The 20,063-nt window shown below is 32.1% G+C and overlaps 1 protein-coding gene and 1 long non-coding RNA gene across 3 annotated transcripts in view; one reads left to right on the top strand and one right to left on the bottom strand.

The window, feature by feature from the left end:
• Window positions 1–20,063, bottom strand: part of LOC114338616 (voltage-dependent anion-selective channel) — a 61,352-nt gene that overhangs the window by 30,695 nt on the left and 10,594 nt on the right. For both annotated transcript variants that reach the window (XM_028289216.1, XM_028289215.1), the window contains one exon: window positions 8,161–8,483. In XM_028289216.1, the coding sequence (XP_028145017.1) occupies window positions 8,161–8,480 (320 nt within the window). In that variant the 5' untranslated portion in view covers window positions 8,481–8,483. Of the gene's footprint in view, window positions 1–8,160; window positions 8,484–20,063 lie in introns of those variants that run through there.
• On the top strand, window positions 9,740–13,868 carry LOC126888293 (uncharacterized). Its single transcript, XR_007699489.1, has 3 exons — window positions 9,740–10,073; window positions 10,929–11,023; window positions 11,584–13,868. It is a non-coding gene; the product is annotated as an uncharacterized LOC126888293 (long non-coding RNA).

Raw genomic sequence — 20,063 nt, 5'->3', positions numbered from 1 at the left:
GTTCTATAAAGTTTTTTCACCAAGTTAATGCTTTTCGAGTTATTTGCGAGTGAATATGTTAATTTTTCTACAAAATAACCACGTTTTCAGACGGTTTTTCGCAAATAACTCAAAAAGTAAGTATTTGGTCGAAAAAAAAATTCTTATCAAAAATATATCACGTAAAAAAGTGAAAAACATTGTGTATATTTTAGGTCATTACACCTAGTAGAAGCAGAGTTATAGCTAATGTAAACAGGTTCATATTCGTCAAATTCCAAATCAAATATTTTAACGTGCCATAACCAAAAAACGAAGTACTTTTTTGGGAAAAACTCATTTTAACTTTTTTAAAGTGTTTAAAAAAATGCTTATTTTTGCTTTTTAAAAAAATTTTTAGCATCAAAGTAAACAAGTTACGTTCAAAATAAAGTTGGTCCCTTTTTTTGATAATAAATCGGGAAAATCACCCCCTAATTAGCATTTGAAATTAACTTAATTGTTACCACTTCACAAGTTTTTTACTCGCGTATGTATTGATCATATGATCTGTAAGTTTCATCGGTTCAAAGTCCTTATTTTTGAAAGAGCTGTAGTTAAAAGAGCTTGAACGAGTCACTTATCACGAGTGTATGCAAATTTAGAAACACCGAATCTTAACCAATTTTTGTTTTACAGAAAAACAAGAAAATACAAAATATTCAGAAAAGTAAAGTCGACTTTTTTTATTGTTTAAGATTTTTGGTATCTCTAACAATTTTTAAGTTATTTTGAAAAAAAAAAACATTTTTTTTCAAAATAAAAATTTTTAAAAATTATCTTTAAAACCAATTTTTTTCAAAAATAAGCACCTTTGAATCCATGAAACTTACAGATCATATAAACACAACATATGTAAAGTAACTTGTGAAGCGGTAACGATTAATTTCATTTAAATTGCTAATTGGGGGATGATCTTCCTGATTTTTTTTGCCAAAACAAAAGGGGCCAACTTTATTTTTAGCGTAATTTGCTTACAGTTGATGCTAGAATTTATTTTTATAAAAACAGAAATAAAGCTTTTTTTAAAACACTTTAAGAAAGTTGTAATGTGTTTTCTATAATAATGCTTCATTATGAACTATTTTAAATGGGAAATAAGCCACAATTTTACCAAAAAAATGAATTTATTAACGTTTCGACGCGTAAGTCGGGTGTCGTCAAAATACAAAATAATACTAAATAAACAAAAATGTTGTTGCTTAGTAAAAAATTCTTCTAATAATTTATTTAATCTGACTCATTTATATCGGCAATTCAGGCATTATACATTTTAAAGTAGAAGACTTTAAAATGATATTGCCAATATTGATGAGTTGCGCTCCTGGGACGACTTTACTAAAAGATAGTTCATTCGATTACATGAAATCAACCCCAACTCAAGAATATCCGCCACAAAAAATCATAGCATGTGATCTGTCTTTAAAAAGACAACCAAATGCAACGATGTCAGTAAAATTCTCGCTAGAGATTCCAAACAATAGCTTCAGAACAACATTAAATGCTTCATTATTTGGATATTTCACATTGAATTATTCTATTTGAAATTTTTCGAATATGAACCTATTTTTCATTAGCTTTTGCTAGGTATACAGACCTAATAGACTATACACCATTTTTTCACTTTTTTATAGGCTATAGTTTTGCAAAGAATATTTTTTTCGATAAAATGCTTACGTTTTGAGTTATTTGCGAAAAACCGTCTAAAAACGTGGTTATTTTGTTGAAAAATGAACATATTCACTTGCAAATAAAAATATAAAACTCTATAGAACAAAAGTTGCTTAAAATTAGTCAGTTTATCCATTTCGGGGCTTATCTTGGACATATATTTTTTCATCCCCGAGATGGGGCGAAACTCACCCCCAGGGCAAAAGCAGACATCGGCACCATATCACTTTTTTTCTTTGACATGTTAGCTATGCCTATGCCAAATTTCATGTCAATCCAAGCGGTTCTTTAAAATTTACAGCAAAAACCGTTAAAGAATGTACTAATTCCTTTACATGATACTTGAAAAAAATTATTAATTGCTAAGCTGTAATTGTTGTTAAAATATTATCTAATCTACATACTGCATTATAATTATCGTACACAACAAAGTTATCAGGGAAACTCATTTGCTATGTACATATGTGATTTATAATACATATCCAAAACATAGCGACTTGATGATTACTCTCTCTTCATTTTTAAATATATTGATTGATTTATAACTTATGAAATAAATTTATTTTTTCGAGAATAAGCGTCTTTCTAGACAAATCCCGAAACAGTCGTTTTATTTTATTTTTATTTTTAAAACTATGATTTTTAATCGATTTCTTTAAATGATAATGAATGGGGGGTCGTTTGTAAGGTATTTAATTTTCTATTCAGTGATAAGCTTTTCGCTTAAATTAAATATTTAAATTTCCACTCACTTTTCTCTTGGCGGTAAGGGCTAGTTTATCTTACAAAGGGGCGTGGACGACACGTGCCGTAGAACAATAGAAAGCGCACGTCCCGACGTCCCCGGTATCGCCCCGTTCCGTTGTATGATAAGCTAATCAATGCTTTTCATATCAGACGATTCTTCAACGTACCCCGTAAGACAGCCGTGTCGTCCCTGTCCCCGTCCTAACAAATCCGGCCTAATTGAAACTATAACAATCTTCTAGTTATAAAACATTATTAGTAGATCACTTCTAGAATTATAGGAATTTCCAATCTAATTCTATTGTTTAAATCTTGTAAATTTTCTGGTGTGTCTTGTTCCCACTGAATAATTGCATACTCTTGTTTTCTTCATAGTTATATATTCACAGTTTTATGACTTTTGAAAGTTATTTCAAGAAAGAAATTTATTTTTATTCATTAGTCTGCCTTATACTTAGTTTGTTTTTTAATTTTTTGTAACTTTCTGTTTTAAGCCATATTCTTATGTGTGTTCTAACCATTCTATCGTTTCCAACAATAAAACAATTGAGCACTACAACATGAAAATTTCCCTTTTACTTGTTAAACCCTGGCTTACTCCGATTTTACCGTTAAAATCTACACATGTGCCTGGTTTTTCTTGTAGGACTGGATTTACTTTAACGTACAAAATCAGAACAGATGAAAGTTGAAACTCTTTGAGGGGTGTCATGTTAAACTGTAGACAGCATGAATGATGATGATGATCACGCTGTAGTAATGTTATGTTGAACTCTTGAGATTTTATTGCGCAATTCTTCGAAGATCATTGCGGATTTTCTTATAATTTTACGATTTTTGAAGTTTATACTATTATGTGTGTGTGTGTGTGTTTTGCATTGGCAATGGTTTTCACAACCAACTGGCCTGTCAATTTCATAATGATTTTTTAGATTATAAATTAGTATTCAACGGAGTAATGTGTAGTGTGTATGTTGGGTAAATGTCTTGTTACCTAGTAAAGTTGACTTCACTGTCTTTACAAAGAGACGTTTATTTTGCATCCAAACGTCTACGGTCCCTCAGGTGAGTACCGACCGTTTATACTACGTGTCATGAAGTTTACTTCCACACATTTGGATTGGCATTAAGTATGTGCCGCTATTTTCATTATCAGCTAATTATTGGCTAACAAATATGTACTACTTTAATACGATTATAAAATAAAACTTAAAAATCACGAATGTGTAACATCATGGTCGCTTAGTTTTATATTGGTATAATAATAGTAGTCGTGCGAACTCCCACGTCGCATAGGATTAGCCTGGGCAGCGTTTGGTAAACTTAACTATGTATTTAAATCGGGCTTGCCCATATGCCTCAAAAGGAAAATCTTTGACCAATGTGTGTTGCCTGTACTCACTTATGGAGCCGAAACATTAACACTAACAAAAAAGGTAGTGAACAAGATTCGCGTAACTCAGAGGGCTATGGAGCGCCAGATGTTGGGTGTCTCCCTGAGAGACCGAATCCCAAACGAAGAAATACGCCGTAGAACAAAAACAACAGACGCTGTCGAAAAAATCGCGTCGCTTAAGTGGAATTGGGCAGGACACGTCGCCAGATTGCCAGACAACCGATGGACAAAACGTATTGTCGAGTGGAGGCCGCGAGAAGAAGCACTACGGAGCAGAGGACGCCCACTAACCAGATGGGCCGATGATTTGAAACATGTTGTCGGTAACTGGATGCAAGCCGCACAAAATAGAGATGAATGGAAAGAGCTGAGGGAGACCTATGTCCAGCAGTGGACGCGTACGGGTTGATGATGATGAATAATAGTAGTCAAGTGATATGAAACCAACCTCAACTTTCATTACAAAAACTGGTTTTTTATAATCCAGGTACAATAAATGCATAAAATAATCATTATGAACGAAAAGTAATTCAGTCTGGCTTAAGTTATATGTCTAGAACCTATTCAAGGAACTAAAAAAATGGTACCAAGCTACAAATAATAAGTATCAAACATGTTATAAAACGTATAAACTATAAAGCAATATAATGTTGGATTTTTATGATCCAACACAGACTTTGTTCACTCTCATTGGACTTTATACGATTTACGCCCGATTTCATAATAAAGTTAAAGTAGACTTTAAATTTAAAGTTAACTTTAACTATAAAAATTGCATTGTTAAAGTCAACTTTAAATTTAAAGTACTCTTTAACTTTATTATGAAATCGGACGTTAAGGGTATTCAATGAGGTTTTCAATCTGTACTGAATACAGTACAGAACAAGAAACTATTCTATTGATACAATTGCAGAATTTGTCAAGGATTCGAAATGGAACTAAATACACAGAAGACAAAGGCCAATATTAGCAGCAAGGACATAAATAAAACGTTAAGAATAAACGTACAAGAAACTGAATTAAAAGACTGGCAAATAACATAATTGTGATACAATCTAAATGAAGCTTGGGACTACTCATAGAAATAAAAGCACGGCAAACTCTATATAGGTCTATTGACAAACTCAAGGAGAACGTTACGTGCACCGTGCACGTACTAGAAACTCATCTTATTCCGTTAGTACCTAGTCAGGACCAGGACCGCATATTCTAACATGACAATGTTTCGTCTGTAATGATTGGCCTCTAGCTTGTCGGCAGGGTATCGAACGCGCATCGCAATCCACGCAGTCCCACTAGATTCCATCACTACCGATGGACGCTAGGAAATGGGCCGCCGAAAGTGTATTTAATAGAGAGAGGAGCAACAGCAAACAGAAAATCAGTTCCATCCAGCATCCAGCGTACTGAGCTGAAAGGAACTCACACGGACCACCAGTCGGTGGCCACTGGCCAAGGTTCATAAATAGACAGGTTGCATGGTAACTTTCCACCAATCAGCGTCGAGAATCTAATGGCGGGAGTGACGTCACCCAGAATGCTGCATTCAAATTCATTCACTTCACTCATTGAAATAAACTCGGAAAGTAGGAATGTATTGAAAATGTGTATATTTAAAAAAAATACGTTTGGATTTTTAATGACTATTTATTTCATATATTCTTTAAAAAATGTGGTAGATACCTGTAGAGTTACAAAAATCATAGAATATAATTGCAATTAAATATACGCAGTAGAATAGCATTACTAATACTTAATTAAAGCAGAAGGAGATTCTTTCTTGTGTATATATGGGACTAAATCATTCAAATATTCTAGGTATATTAATAATGGGTTGAATACAATTTACCTTTTTAAATGATTTTGAGTAGGTATATAATAATTTTGAATTGGAGATAATGCATGTATGTAGCACATTATTATAAATTCCTCCTAACATGTAAACCATGGTGAAAAAGAGATTCAACTAAAGATTTATGTATCAAAATTAGTAGTTTTTCCCTTAAGTTTAATATAAGAGCATCTGATTACGTTAGGTACTGGATTATAATATCTAAAACTATTAAAACATTATGATTCCATTCAATAGATACCTGTGAAGTTTTACATTAACAGTAAATTATAAAAAAAATACAATTTCAGTGCAATAAAGGGAATTTTCCCCATTTTATATATTCATTTATAATTGTTTATTCAAACGATCTTGAGATGGCTGCAATATTGGTTATAATTTTATATGAAACAATTACATATAACAGATCTATTATCTATAGACTTATAGATATATTGTTCAATAAGTCTAAGCAGAATGTAACCTACACAGATGATGTAAACTTGATGTGAAGAACATCAAGAGACATTACAGAACTGTAATGTCTCTATACAAGAATGTCCTTTACTATACAATACAGCAGAAAGAAAATCCAGTAAGTAAGTAGGTACTTAATACAACCACATTAAAATGTATCTTAACACTTGTAAAAGAGTTTTGGGTTTAAGTTATTATACTAAAAACACTTAATGCTATCTATAGATACATTATATCTCAAGATATAAACACAAATTAAAACACTAACGATATTTAATAACAAAATATAGCCTCCAAACCACGTATCCTATTATGTTTACAAACAATTCGTAAAATTGATCGTCTGGGTGACGTCACGATGACAATATTTCATTTGTCAATGTCAAAGTTACCATACAACCTATGGTATAGGGACCTTGGCCACTGGCCACCCAGTTCCCAACGAATTGAGTTGGAAACAACCGCAGTGTTGCGACGTATTGAGTCAGAGCCTGCCACGGAGCGGTTCTGAATTGAAAGATCGCTTCATTGGTGGTAGCGCACCAAGGTTCATAGATAGGGGTTAGGTTATCTCATAACTATGTGGGCGGAAGCGAGAGGGAGGGGAATGCCTACGTCACTCGTACGACAAAGTCAAGTTTGACAGTTGTGTGTGGTTATATTTCCGTGGAATTTTCTTATAATATCGTTTATTTGTTTAATATTTGTTGAGTTTTTAAGCATATAAGGACTATATTACTATAATTACTTATTTGGGTCCTATACAAAGGCAGTAATGACTTGTGAAGTGTGTTTTCGTAACCGTGTAAGGTTAGTTTAACAATTATAATATTACACATAATAATATGTAGTTTTGTATGTTATCATAATAAAACATTTTTTAGATGAGTGGTGGTAACATTTGTAGCATAGCTATATGTAAAAGCAACTCCAAAATTCCTGAACCAGATGGAAACAAAATAATGTTTTTGGACATTTCCCAAATACCTTAACATTATCAAACAATAATGGATAATAAAATGTTACAAGATAAATGGGCCTCTAAACATAAGAAAATAGGTAGCAAACATTTCCTCGTGCCTGAATATGTTAATATTATGTTACGTCTTTTTTATATTTTAACCTAATAATAAATTATTTATATTATTCGTTCTTTTGTTGTTGCATACCACCAAAAATGATAAAAGTGCTGCACATTCCACGAAAAACATAATAAGTAAGTACCTACATATTAGCATATATTAGTATTTTTGATTTTAAACTTTTTCTTCTATTTTTTTGGATTTTTGTGCTAATTAAATTGTTTTCTCCATTTAAAACACACATAATAAGTGTTAAATGAATTCTAGTTTTTTGTTAGTACACTATTGATTTTTAAGGGAAAAATTGATATAATTTACCAATATAAGAACCACTTAATATACCTATACCCAAGAAAATCTCAAAATATATTGCAAAACCTAGGTTTTTGAACCTTTTATTAGCATTGACTCTTATGACAATTTTAAAATTGTCGTACGGATGACGTATTCCCGCCTTTAAAAAGCCAGCCTTTGATTGGTCTACAGTTATGAGACAACCTACGCCCTAATCTATTAACCTTGGTAGCGCACTGAGCGACGAGCGACCGTCAGTCCGGGGGTAGAGGTCGTCGCATGGATCTGTGCGTGGTTTTTGATGTTTGGTTCCGTGATTGCGAGACTGTGTGTAGTTATCCCGTATTGAGAAATAGCGTGATAGCTTCTTGTATTAGACTAACATTTTGTTTTTCTTTTACAGAAGAGCAGAATATTGTTTTACTTTATTATTTTTGATTTTACTTTGTATCGAAAGAACAAGCATATATTTATTCATTTTAATTGAACCTGTATTTTACTGAGTCTGTTGTCCGAAAAGAAATACCCGTTACAAATTAAAATTTATAAAAGTCACTTGTTGATTTCTAAACTGAAATTGAATAAATAACAAAAATTGAAGTTGGTATTCACAAAACTTAATTAAGGTATAAATCAAAACTTACCCTTCTTGTGGGGAGAAGTTAACATTACCAGAGACCTTGAGTCCCTTAATACCTTGGTCTGAAATGGCGATCTCAGTCCCCAAAGTATTATTTGTATTCCATTTTTCTGTGAAAGTCAATCCATAATCTTTGACGGTGTATTTGCTCTCCAAAGATCCAGACACTTTTCCAGATTCATGGTCTGAACTACCACCTGTACTAAATTGGACCCCACTGGCTGTTTTGGTTTTGCAATTTAATTTAATTAGGCCAAAGTGATAACCGTTGCCGAATACGTCTCTTGCTCTTTTGCCGAGGTCTGCGTATGGTGGAGGAGCCATTTCCTGAAAGGAAAAAATTTCTTTCAAATTTGTGAAATAGGTTTCTATAGAGAGGTATACAACGGTCCCACAATACGCCAGTGATAACACTATTTCTTTCAAAGAGAAGCTCATATAGTTACCCATTACTTAAGTCATATCAGCAATTTTATCGGTCAATCAGAAATTTCAAATATACTGTTCCTATAGGTACATGTATTTGAAATATTATTAAGTTAAGAAATTTCATTTCAATAATAATATTATCTTTAGCGGATATATCGTTAGAAAATAACAGTAGAATTTGTAGAATGAAATTGGTGAATGGACATGTTTATCGGATATCGTAAATAACTACTATATAAAAGTAAAATATATCTTTGAAACGTTTTGACTATCAGAGGTTATCAAAATAAGAAAGCAATTGATTTCTTTATATTATCACATTACAAACAATCTTATTATTTTATCTAATTTTGCTTCAGCCTGACCTACCTCATGTCCTATGGTTCATTCCACGAATATACGAATGTTTTGGATTATCGCGAAAACGAATATTTTAGTGTACAACATAAGAAGTACGAAAGTAAATGGCTCTAATAATTATTCCAATAAACAACAATGTAATTTGCAATTTACTTTCGTTCTTCATATTTTGCACAATAAAATATTCGTTGTCGAGATAATCCAACACAGTCGTATGTTCGTAGAATAGGATATAACAACTTGCTTATTTTAAATTATATGACTTTCAAGTAGTTACGTACAGTATTTTTTAAGTGAAGAGCACCGAAACAAAAGTCGGGAAACGTCGTGAAAGAGATGGTAAAACTGAAATGGCGATGAGCCAGTCACATAGCCAGGTACAGAAAGGGTGAAAACGTGGCTAAACGTTCGAGAGGTGACACTCGCTACGCACAAAACGGAAATCTTGATACTAAAAGGACATAGAAACAGGGAACACATCTTCTTCACCCTCAAGAGAGAAATAATAATGTCGGCCAAAAAGGTTAGATTCTTAGGAGTAATGCTTGACAGCAAGCAGATATTTGGCAAACATGTCAAGTATGCTGCAAACAGGATCGAAAAGAGAGCAACATAATAATAATTATGACAATTAGGGCTGCACTCCACTTGCGATTTTAGTCGCGCGATTGTTTTGTCGCGAATATTGAACACATTGTTTCAAATACGAGTCAATCCATTTGCGACTAAATAATCACAGCGATTAAAAAAACGCTTTTTACCTCGACGCGATTGCCGCTCGATCGAAATGGATCATACCATAGAGAAATAAAAAAAAGAGAGACGTCAAAGGATAGGGAATAACTGGCACAATCTTTCTGCGCAGGTAAGTAGCACATAGGGGCGCTGCTGTTTCTGAAACTAAAATTTACCCATGGTACAATAAAGTATTTTGATTGTACCGTGAAGAAAATTTACATTTTTGACAATTGACATTGACTTTGTGTTTTTAGGACGCCATTTTGTTGTGAGAATTTGCAATTTCCCGGCCCGGCATAAATAGATAATTTGGCGGTTTGTACTGAATATTACTGAACTGGACATATTTTCATTACTGGATAGTGCCGGAATTGCTGAAATTGAATATCGGTAGGTGAAAATACAATTTTTTATATACTATATAATCGCCTTTTTCTGTATCCTAACACATATCTTCCTTCAAGCCTCTTTCTCTATATGTATAGTTTCCCATTTCCCTATGAATTTCTTCTATCCAGCTTTTCGTAGGTAATCTGTCGTCTTCCGTACGTTGTAGTGGCTTAAAACATCTTAGTTGCTTTGTTTTTATATTGTATGAATTGTATTGTATATCGTATCCATTATCTCCAATATTCTTGTATTTCTGATTTTATGTATTCTTGATATAGGAGCAGTTCTTCTCCAGAATTCGGATTTTCGGATTTTTCTTTTAGTGGTCAAAATTCGCTGCTATATGTTACAATGCTGTTATAGATGTTATGTTTATTTTCTTTGGAGATACTTTTGGTCCCATAGGAATGTGTTTAATAATGCCATAGCTTTCCTTCCTTGCGTGCATTTTTCTTGGCTATTCTTGTCCAATGTTCCATCTTGTGTAATTTTAAGACCCAAGTATTTATATTCCTGACAGTGATTAATAGTTATTTCATTTTCCAATGATAGATCCTGCTGTGTACCTCCAACACACATATATTCCGTTTTGTTGGTATTCATTTCCAAACCCCAGTGCAGGTACTCTTCTAAGATTTTGTGTGTCATATAATATTCAATATCGTTATAACCCTAGGCCGTAAGAATCTGATCATATGCAAAACATAGAGTGTATAGCATGTTATCATCAGTTTTATTTATTGACTTCTTAATTCATACCATTCAAGTTTAAATTATAGGTCTCTATGCATACCATATCTCTTTATTGATTTTTAGTTTTCATTAAAAGAAAATTGATTTGTTTTTTCGTTCTAGGATTGGGAGTATAGACAGACTCGACAAAGACATCAACTTTTGAAAAGGATAATTACGAAGTACAGCAACATTGAAGATAACATTAATGTCATTAGGTAGGTAAATAATTATTTTATTTATAATAAATATTTTTACTTTAATCCACAGAGACATAAGATAAAAAAGAACTTTGTTGGTAGGTAGGTATATGACAAATATTTTGTGTTTTATGGACCTCGATAACTAAAATCTCTGTTTCCTGCAGTGGGTTCGGTGGACTTTTTAAATTAATAACTATGTCCAAAAATGTACCCTTAAAATGGTGGTCAATAAATTTTAATAATTATTGTAAAAAATTTACATACAACCAAATTTTTAAATTACATTCATGTGGTGTTTACAACAAATCAAAATTGCTTTCTTTTATGAGTTAATTTCTCAAAAACTATGATGTGATTAATTACTGCATTCTACTAAAAGTAATGTTAATTCAATATTTTTCAGTAATTAATATTATTTTTTTCTTAGTTGCAAAATGCTATTTGTGTATTCTTAGAAATACTTTTACAAATTTAATAAGAAAATCACTTTACATTTTGAGTTAGTTTAACTCCCTAACCTCGATATTCACGCTCTATATGCATTGTATTAAAATTGCCTTCTGTTTTATTTTCAGGAACTTGGAATTACAGAGAAGTGATATAGACTAATCATCATCATCATCAGCCCCTCTAGATCCACTGCTGGACATAGGCCTCCCATGTTTGTAGACAAGTAGACTAATAGAATAACAAGTATAGTGTAAGTACATGTAAGTAGGTAGGTTAACACCTTGGCTACCGTGTGAGATGCCAGCATTTCACACAAAATATTGACTGTAATACCGTGTGAGACGCTGGCTTCCATTGTTATTAAATGATTTAAAATGCTCTAAAGCGAGAGTTTTTAGTTTCTCATATTGGTTTCAAAATAAGGATAAAATGGTACAAAATTACAGGTTATTAGTTTAAGTGATCGCTAACCAAGGTGTTAAACGTTAATAAAGGTATGGTAGTTATATTGTATGTAGGTACAGTTGAGTCCATGGTTCTCATTAATACCTGGAGAGATAAAACACATACTTTTTACTTAGCACCATTGTGTTCCACACATGACACTAAAGACAAACCAGCTACTGCCTGTTATTAAGTAAACATACATGTTATTTTTATGAACTTTCTAGATTCAGTACATCGAAAAAATAGAGGTGCAAAAAAGACGCTTGGGGACGTTTTCAGATTTAAGTACAATTTACAACATTTCTGGTTTGTTTATTGTTTGTTTTTCACAACTAATTTTATTTTGGCATTAATTTACATACAAAGTTCACCTTATTCACACAGATTGTCATAACCACTTTCTGCCAATGGACTCGACTGTAAAATTAGTTTATCATTTTATAGTGTAAATACAAATAAAAAACTAGTATTGTAACAAAAGTCAGTGTTTTGTAAGTAGGTAGGTTAAATATCAATAAAGGTTCTGTTTAGTTACAATTTATAGTGGTTATATTGTATGTAGGTAATATTAGTTTATCATTTTGCAATGTCAAATTCTAAATCCAAACCCAGTAAATATGTTCACGGATGTTTAGCTTCCTATTGTAATAACAAGTATTTTCATCCTGTCACAGACCCAGAGTATACAAATAAAAAGTTTTTTAGATTTCCAGATAAAGATTTAAAAAGACGTCATGACTGGTTTGAAATTATTGGTATTGAATTTACTGAAACTAGGTGTTATTTATGTGAAGATCATTTTGAGGAAACACAATTTACAAGCAGTTTAAAAACAAAACTATTAAATAATGCAGTGCCCTCCAAAATAATTCACATATCCAATGTTCATGATCAACTTTTGCCTATACCTGCACATTCTTCTGATGAAATCTCTGTTTCAAATGTACACATTTTTAGTAACAAAGAAATAGTTCCTCCATTAATAACCCAGTCAAGAATAAACGCTCAATTTCCAGTCAGCATGATAATGAGTATAGTATTACACCTAATTTAGACCTAAACACCTAAACTTATTACACCTAAACATTAGAAAAAAAGCCGCAACTCGATAAAACTGCCTTGTCGAAAAAACACTAAGAGCCGAAAAGTTTTAAAAATATTGAATTTAACTAATGGTATCACCATAATAATTTAATTGGAACGTACACAAGAGTTTGGGGGGTTTAAGGGAACAAAACCCCCATAAAATTTTTATGGGGTACACAAATTTCACTATAATTTTTCTTTAAGATATTCCTGCCATAAAAATGCCACATGTCCATTTTCAATAAAAAATCTCTAATAGTTTTCAATATATTCGAAAAAATCGATTTTCATTTTGTAACTTCAAAGGGCTGTAACTTTTTTTATGTGTATATTTGTAATAAGGTAAGTTAGGTTCATTCAAACTATTTTTGGTCAAAGAATAGGTGATTTAGTTTATGACCTGTATTTTTGTTACACTCTGTATATATGTATCCTATTTTTCTAAAAAGTTCTGAGGGAAATGTAGAATAACTTATAAGGTTTTTTAGGCTACTAGACAAATTTGTAATATATATCTGCATTTTGTAAAAGATAAGATAATTAAAGAATAAAGAGCGGGGACATGCATGCATTTTGTGTTGATCTGTGTTTTACATCATTATTTCAAAACAATTTTACTGCATAGATTTTCTTATTTTGTCTTATCAGCACTCCATACATGCATGCGGTAAGTGGGGGGTCCTCGTGAGGATTAATAAAAATATAATATATGTAGTTTTTTTCCCAGTGTTTATATTATTTTCTATTTTTCTGAAAGTTCTGAAAAAAAATATTTTTCTTTAGATATTTTTAGGCTACTAATCAAACTAGTAATATCTGCATTTTGTAAAATATAAGATGAATAAAGAGGTCGCCGTGAAGATTAATAAAAATAAAATGTGTGTAGTTTTTTTCCCAGTGTTTATTCCCATGTTTTACGAAGATCTATTTACAAAACCAACATAACTGTATTTTTAATATTTTTTCTGTAATTTTTTTGTGTAAAAATATAATTTCTATGAAAAAATTTAAAATTGTAATATTATTTATGACATAAATAAAATAATGTGTAAATAATATTACAATTTCCAAATTATTTCATAGAAATTAGGTTTTTACACTAAAACGTTAAAGAAAACTTAAAAATACAGTTATTTTGTTTTTGTAAATAGATCTTCATAGCTAAGTGAAATCTAAAATAATTTTAAATATCCCGCCACGCCCGCTTTTAGCCGTGTAGTTCGGTAAGTAGTTCATCGAGTCGCTAGCGTCTAGTGTGACAATCAAATGTATGCAACCAAGCACTCTCTTCTCTTTTTATTTCTCTATGGATCATACCGGCCAGCATATGCATGCATCACAATTATTATTTCATATACCTATTTATACCATATACCAGTTGCCAGTTAACTTCTAATCAGCGGAAGTGGCAGTTGATTCATAGAAACACTGTTACATGATATTGTTAATATAAATATTTTGTCCAGACTTGTTGGATGAGTTCAGATAAATTCAGCAATTCTACAATTTTTGGAACTAGATACAAATGTATACGATCTCGCAAACGAGACAAATGTCCGTGAATTTTTTAATAATTGGATTCGGCGTATAAATAAAAAAAATGTAATTTTAAAAATGTTTATTCCAAAATTAATGCATTTTGACTAAAAAATTGTTCTATTCACTCAGGGGAAAGGAGCAATATGTCGCCTGTCAAAATTTTGAATGTGTTTTAAATGTACAGTGCGTCCATAAAGTAACGGACAAATTCATTATTTCCTAAACCGACGACTTTAAGGAAAAATTCCGAAACAGGTCGATTTTTATTTTTAAATTACAATATTTTGGCATATATATTATATATCATACTAGTGACGTCATCCATCTGGGCTTGATAACGTAATCGATGAATTTTTTAAATGAGAATAGAGGTCTTGTGATAGCTCATTTGCAAGGGTATGTAATTCCCTATTTATTAATACAAACAATAACATAATTATTTGTAGAGGGTGTCCAAAAATACTTTTTTTAATTCAATTAATTGAGACAAAAAGAAGAATGTATGTAACTTATTTCATTCAAAATTCGTTTTACTTTTGTCAGAAAACAGGAATACATGTGCATGTTTATTTGACAAATAATAATATTGCTTTTGGCTTAAATTAAAAAAAAATGTTAGAGCTGTCACCCACCTGCCTCTTGGAAGTTTAACATTACGCTTAAGCGAAAAATCAATGTTTATTTTTTAAATAAAACATTTTTATGTTTTCTCGCACGAATAAAATATATTTAGAATTAAACAAATTACATACATGCATCTTTTTGTACCAATTAATTTAATTTTAAAAAACATTTTTTGGACACCCTGTATAAATAATTATATTAATGTTTACCGTTTACTTCTCTCCCGAAGCAAAAGAGCGATAACACAAGTAGTTTCTATGTTATCCATTGCAAAACTGATGTAATTCTGCGACTTAAAAATCGCAAGTGGAGGCACCCACCACTCCCATCAGATTTTCTGCGACAGCGATTTTTTAGTCGCCGCGACTAAAATCGCAAGTGGAGTGCAGCCCTTATAGAAGACCCAGGTACGGGAAAAAGAAGGATTCTAACGGAAGTGGCCCACTCCACAATTCTATATGCGGCACCGGTGTGGCATCAAGTAATCAGCAAACAAAAATACAATAACATTTTAGAGAAGGCCCAAAGAAAAGCCCTATTATCTGTAGGTGCGCCTACAGAACGACCTCGACAGTAGCCCTACAAGTTATAGCTGGGGTACCACCAATACACCTGCAGGTAAAAGAGGCCAAAACAGATGATACAACGAATCAGGAGAAGACAAGAAAGGAGAAAACCATTACAAAGTGGCAAGAAGAGTGGCTAAGTGAGAGGAGGGCTGCATAGACAAGAACTCTGCTGCTCGTCTCGGAGGAGTCGGTGAAATGCAAGTATAAAAGCACGAATTACTTTTTTACGTAATTCCTCACGGGTCATGGGTCACCTATGGGTCATTTAGAGCATACCTTTAAGGATAGGTGGCAAGGCAATAGATGGTAGCTGTGTGGATTGTGGAGTAAGCGACACAGCAGAACATTGCGTGTTCGAAAGCAGAAAGTTTCACAACGAAAGAGCGGAGCTATATGCAAGAGTAAGCATCTTAGGAGCACGCAATTTTATTACCACAATGACAAGGGGGGAAGTGAATTTAAAGAAATTCTAGAGGCTGTCACAAAAAGCATTAAAAGAAAAGAGATTTTAGAAAGAGAAAGACAACAGGGGTAAACACAAGCAACAGAGAGAAAAAAGAGCAGAGAAAGGGTTACAGCGCGCGCGAGACAACGATCTGGACAGACGTGCTACGCGCGTAAGCCGAGAGTGGTTTTAGTTGGTACTGGTAGGCATTGTACCACAGATGGATATGGGTGCATCCGGTGGCAAGATCCCCCGAGGAGGAACTGCTTTCAGATGTACTCCGCTTACTCTGAATCCAACCCGCCAGGTAACGATTCACATGGTACGGTCTTTAGAAAATTACCACTCTCACAAAAAAATCGAATAAGAGCATTTCAAATGTAATGGATAGATTTAATCGCAATGATTCAGTGTCATACGAGACTAAAGAAAAAACAAAAGCAGTTACTACAGAAGAAACTGAATTAAATGTTTTACAGGCCAAGAGAGTAAGACATTAGTTACGGATCTCTATATATCTGTAACGAATTTTAAAATGTGAAACTTACAGCTACCTACAATTTTAGAAAATAACTTTTATTGGTACCTTCTATAATAACGGATATATACTTTATCACAAAAGGTGATATCCCTGTAATAAACTTAGTTTAACGAACTTAATGTTTTACATATTCGCTCATAACTGGCTTAGATTACTACTACACCAATCATTTGATAAAGAATGACGCATATCATTGACCATGTTGTTCTGAAGCTATTTTCTTGTGGCATTTTTACAATTTTAACTATTTAGAATGGGAAATAAGCCACAATATTATTAAAAAATGATTTTTATTAACGTTTCGACGCCCAAATCGGGTGCCGTTGTCAAAATACAAAATACTATTAATATAAACAAAAATGTTGTTGCTTAGTAAAAAAATTCTTCTAATAATTTATTTAATTTGACTCATTTATATCGGCAATTCAGATACATATGATACATTTTAAAGTAGAAGACTTTGCCAATGAATGGTTCAATGAAGAATGATATTGCCAATATTTATGAGTTGCGTTCCTGGGACGACTTTACTGAAAGATAGTTCATTCGATTACATGAAATCAACCCCAACTCAAGAATATCCGTCACAAAAAAATCATAGCATGTGATCTGTCTTTAAAAAGACAACCACATGCAACGGTGACATTAAAATTCTCGCGTTAGAGATCTCATAGTAAATCACGAGGGAAAACCAGGAAAAAAACTCGTGATACTATCCCGACATCGTAAGTATTTGGTCTTACATTTAATTTACTCTCAAAATTAATACCAAATTCTGACTTTACTATAATTTTGTTTAAATTATAAATAATATCAATAATACATGGGTATATAAGTAATACTAAAATATAAAATATGTACTAACTCGACTATTGACTTACTAATTGTGGTATTTTCTTTCTATTGACTTCCTCTTTCAGTATGGGTATCCACATCCTACTGCATTCCACTGAGGAATTTGCGACACAATTGGTTTCGTTTAGCATAATTAGAGCCGCTTCTTTGATTTTTCTCTTTTTACTATCTGTTTCTTTCAGGACTATACTTGAATCTCTCCACTGAACTCTATGTTCATTATCCCATGCGTGTTGACATATTTGAGATCTATCAAATTCTCTATTTTTAATATAAGATTGATGTTCACTTATTCTAACGTTTAATGGTCTTGATGTTTCACCTATATAAAACTGTTCGCATTCACAAGGTATTTTATAAATACAATTCTTTGTCCTTTCTTGTTCATTGTTAGGTTTAGTTTTAGATAGAATAGATCTCAATGTGTTGGTTGTTTTGAATGTTGTTGAAATGTTGAATTTATTTCCTATTGTTTTAAGTTTCTCGGATAGTCCTTTTATGTATGGTATTGATATATATCTAGCAATGGGCTCCTCTTTATCTCCATTATTGGCTAATATATTTATGGAGGATTTCGAAACTAATATCATTTCTAAACAAAATTTAAAACCCACTGTATGGTGGAGATATGTAGATGATGTGTTTTCAATATGGCCTCATAGATCAGAATTGTTGGATACATTCCTGAATATTATAAACGATCAAGAAGAGACAATAAAATTTACAATGGAAAAGGAATATAATAACACCCTGCCTTTCCTCGATGTTTTAGTCTTAAAGAAGGATACTGGATATGAGACTCAAGTGTATAGAAAACCAACACATACCAACAGATATCTCAATTACAAATCAAATCACAACATCAACGTTAAAAAGGGAATCATAAAATCCTTATATGATAGAGCCAAAATTACTTGTTCTAACGAAAATTCCTTTTTAGAAGAAAAACAATTCTTAACATCTGTTTTATTAAAAAATGATTATCCTTTATCGTTTATAAATAAGGAATTGTCAAGATTGGATCGAATGGAACAGAACAACATAGAACGGGATCCTACAACATTCACAAGAAATAATACGAGGAAAATATCAATACCATACATAAAAGGACTATCCGAGAAACTTAAAACAATAGGAAATAAATTCAACATTTCAACAACATTCAAAACAACCAACACATTGAGATCTATTCTATCTAAAACTAAACCTAACAATGAACAAGAAAGGACAAAGAATTGTATTTATAAAATACCTTGTGAATACGAACAGTTTTATATAGGTGAAACATCAAGACCATTAAACGTTACAATAAGTGAACATCAATCTTATATTAAAAATAGAGAATTTGATAGATCTCAAATATGTCAACACGCATGGGATAATGAACATAGAGTTCAGTGGAGAGATTCAAGTATAGTCCTGAAAGAAACAGATAGTAAAAAGAGAAAAATCAAAGAAGCGGCTCTAATTATGCTAAACGAAACCAATTGTGTCGCAAATTCCTCGGTGGAATGCAGTAGGATGTGGATACCCATACTGAAAGAGGAAGTCAATAGAAAGAAAATACCACAATTAGTAAGTCAATAGTCGAGTTAGTACATATTTTATATTTTAGTATTACTTATATACCCATATATTATTGATATTATTTATAATTTAAACAAAATTATAGTAAAGTCAGAATTTGGTATTAATTTTGAGAGTAAATTAAATGTAAGACCAAATACTTACGATGTCGGGATAGTATCACGAGGTTTTTTTCCTGGTTTTCCCTCGTGATTTACTATGAGATCTCTAACGCGAGAATTTTAATGTCACCGTTGCATGTGGTTGTCTTTTTAAAGACAGATCACATGCTATGATTTTTTTGTGACGGATATTCTTGAGTTGGGGTTGATTTCATGTAATCGAATGAACTATCTTTCAGTAAAGTCGTCCCAGGAACGCAACTCATAAATATTGGCAATATCATTTTAAAGTCTTCTACTTTAAAATGTATCATATGTATCTGAATTGCCGATATAAATGAGTCAAATTAAATAAATTATTAGAAGAATTTTTTTACTAAGCAACAACATTTTTGTTTATATTAATAGTATTTTGTATTTTGACAACGGCACCCGATTTGGGCGTCAAAACGTTAATAAAAATCATTTTTTAATAATATTGTGGCTTATTTCCCATTCTAAATAGTTAAAATCATTGACCATGTTCAAATTATTAAAGAGTAAACAAGATAAAAATAAATTACATCGGGTGTGGTCAAAATACGAGTTAGGATATAGCTGGTAAAAAATAATTTTAAAGAACAACAATTTGTTGATTTGAATACATGTAGAATGAAAAAAGGTCCACAAAATGTCAAACAGATAAAAACAATATTTTAATACGTGAAGACCCTGAAAGGAGAAATGGAAAACAAAAATACAGCGTCAGTTTTCCGTCCAGTTTAACATCATGGGTTTAACGAATTTCAAACATAGAAGAAAAGCAAGTTAA

Source organism: Diabrotica virgifera, chromosome 7 (genome assembly GCF_917563875.1).
Source record: "Diabrotica virgifera virgifera chromosome 7, PGI_DIABVI_V3a".
Classification (NCBI taxonomy): domain Eukaryota; kingdom Metazoa; phylum Arthropoda; class Insecta; order Coleoptera; family Chrysomelidae; genus Diabrotica; species Diabrotica virgifera.
Note: the sequence above shows the minus strand (reverse complement) of the source record. Positions and strands in the feature narration are given on the sequence as shown.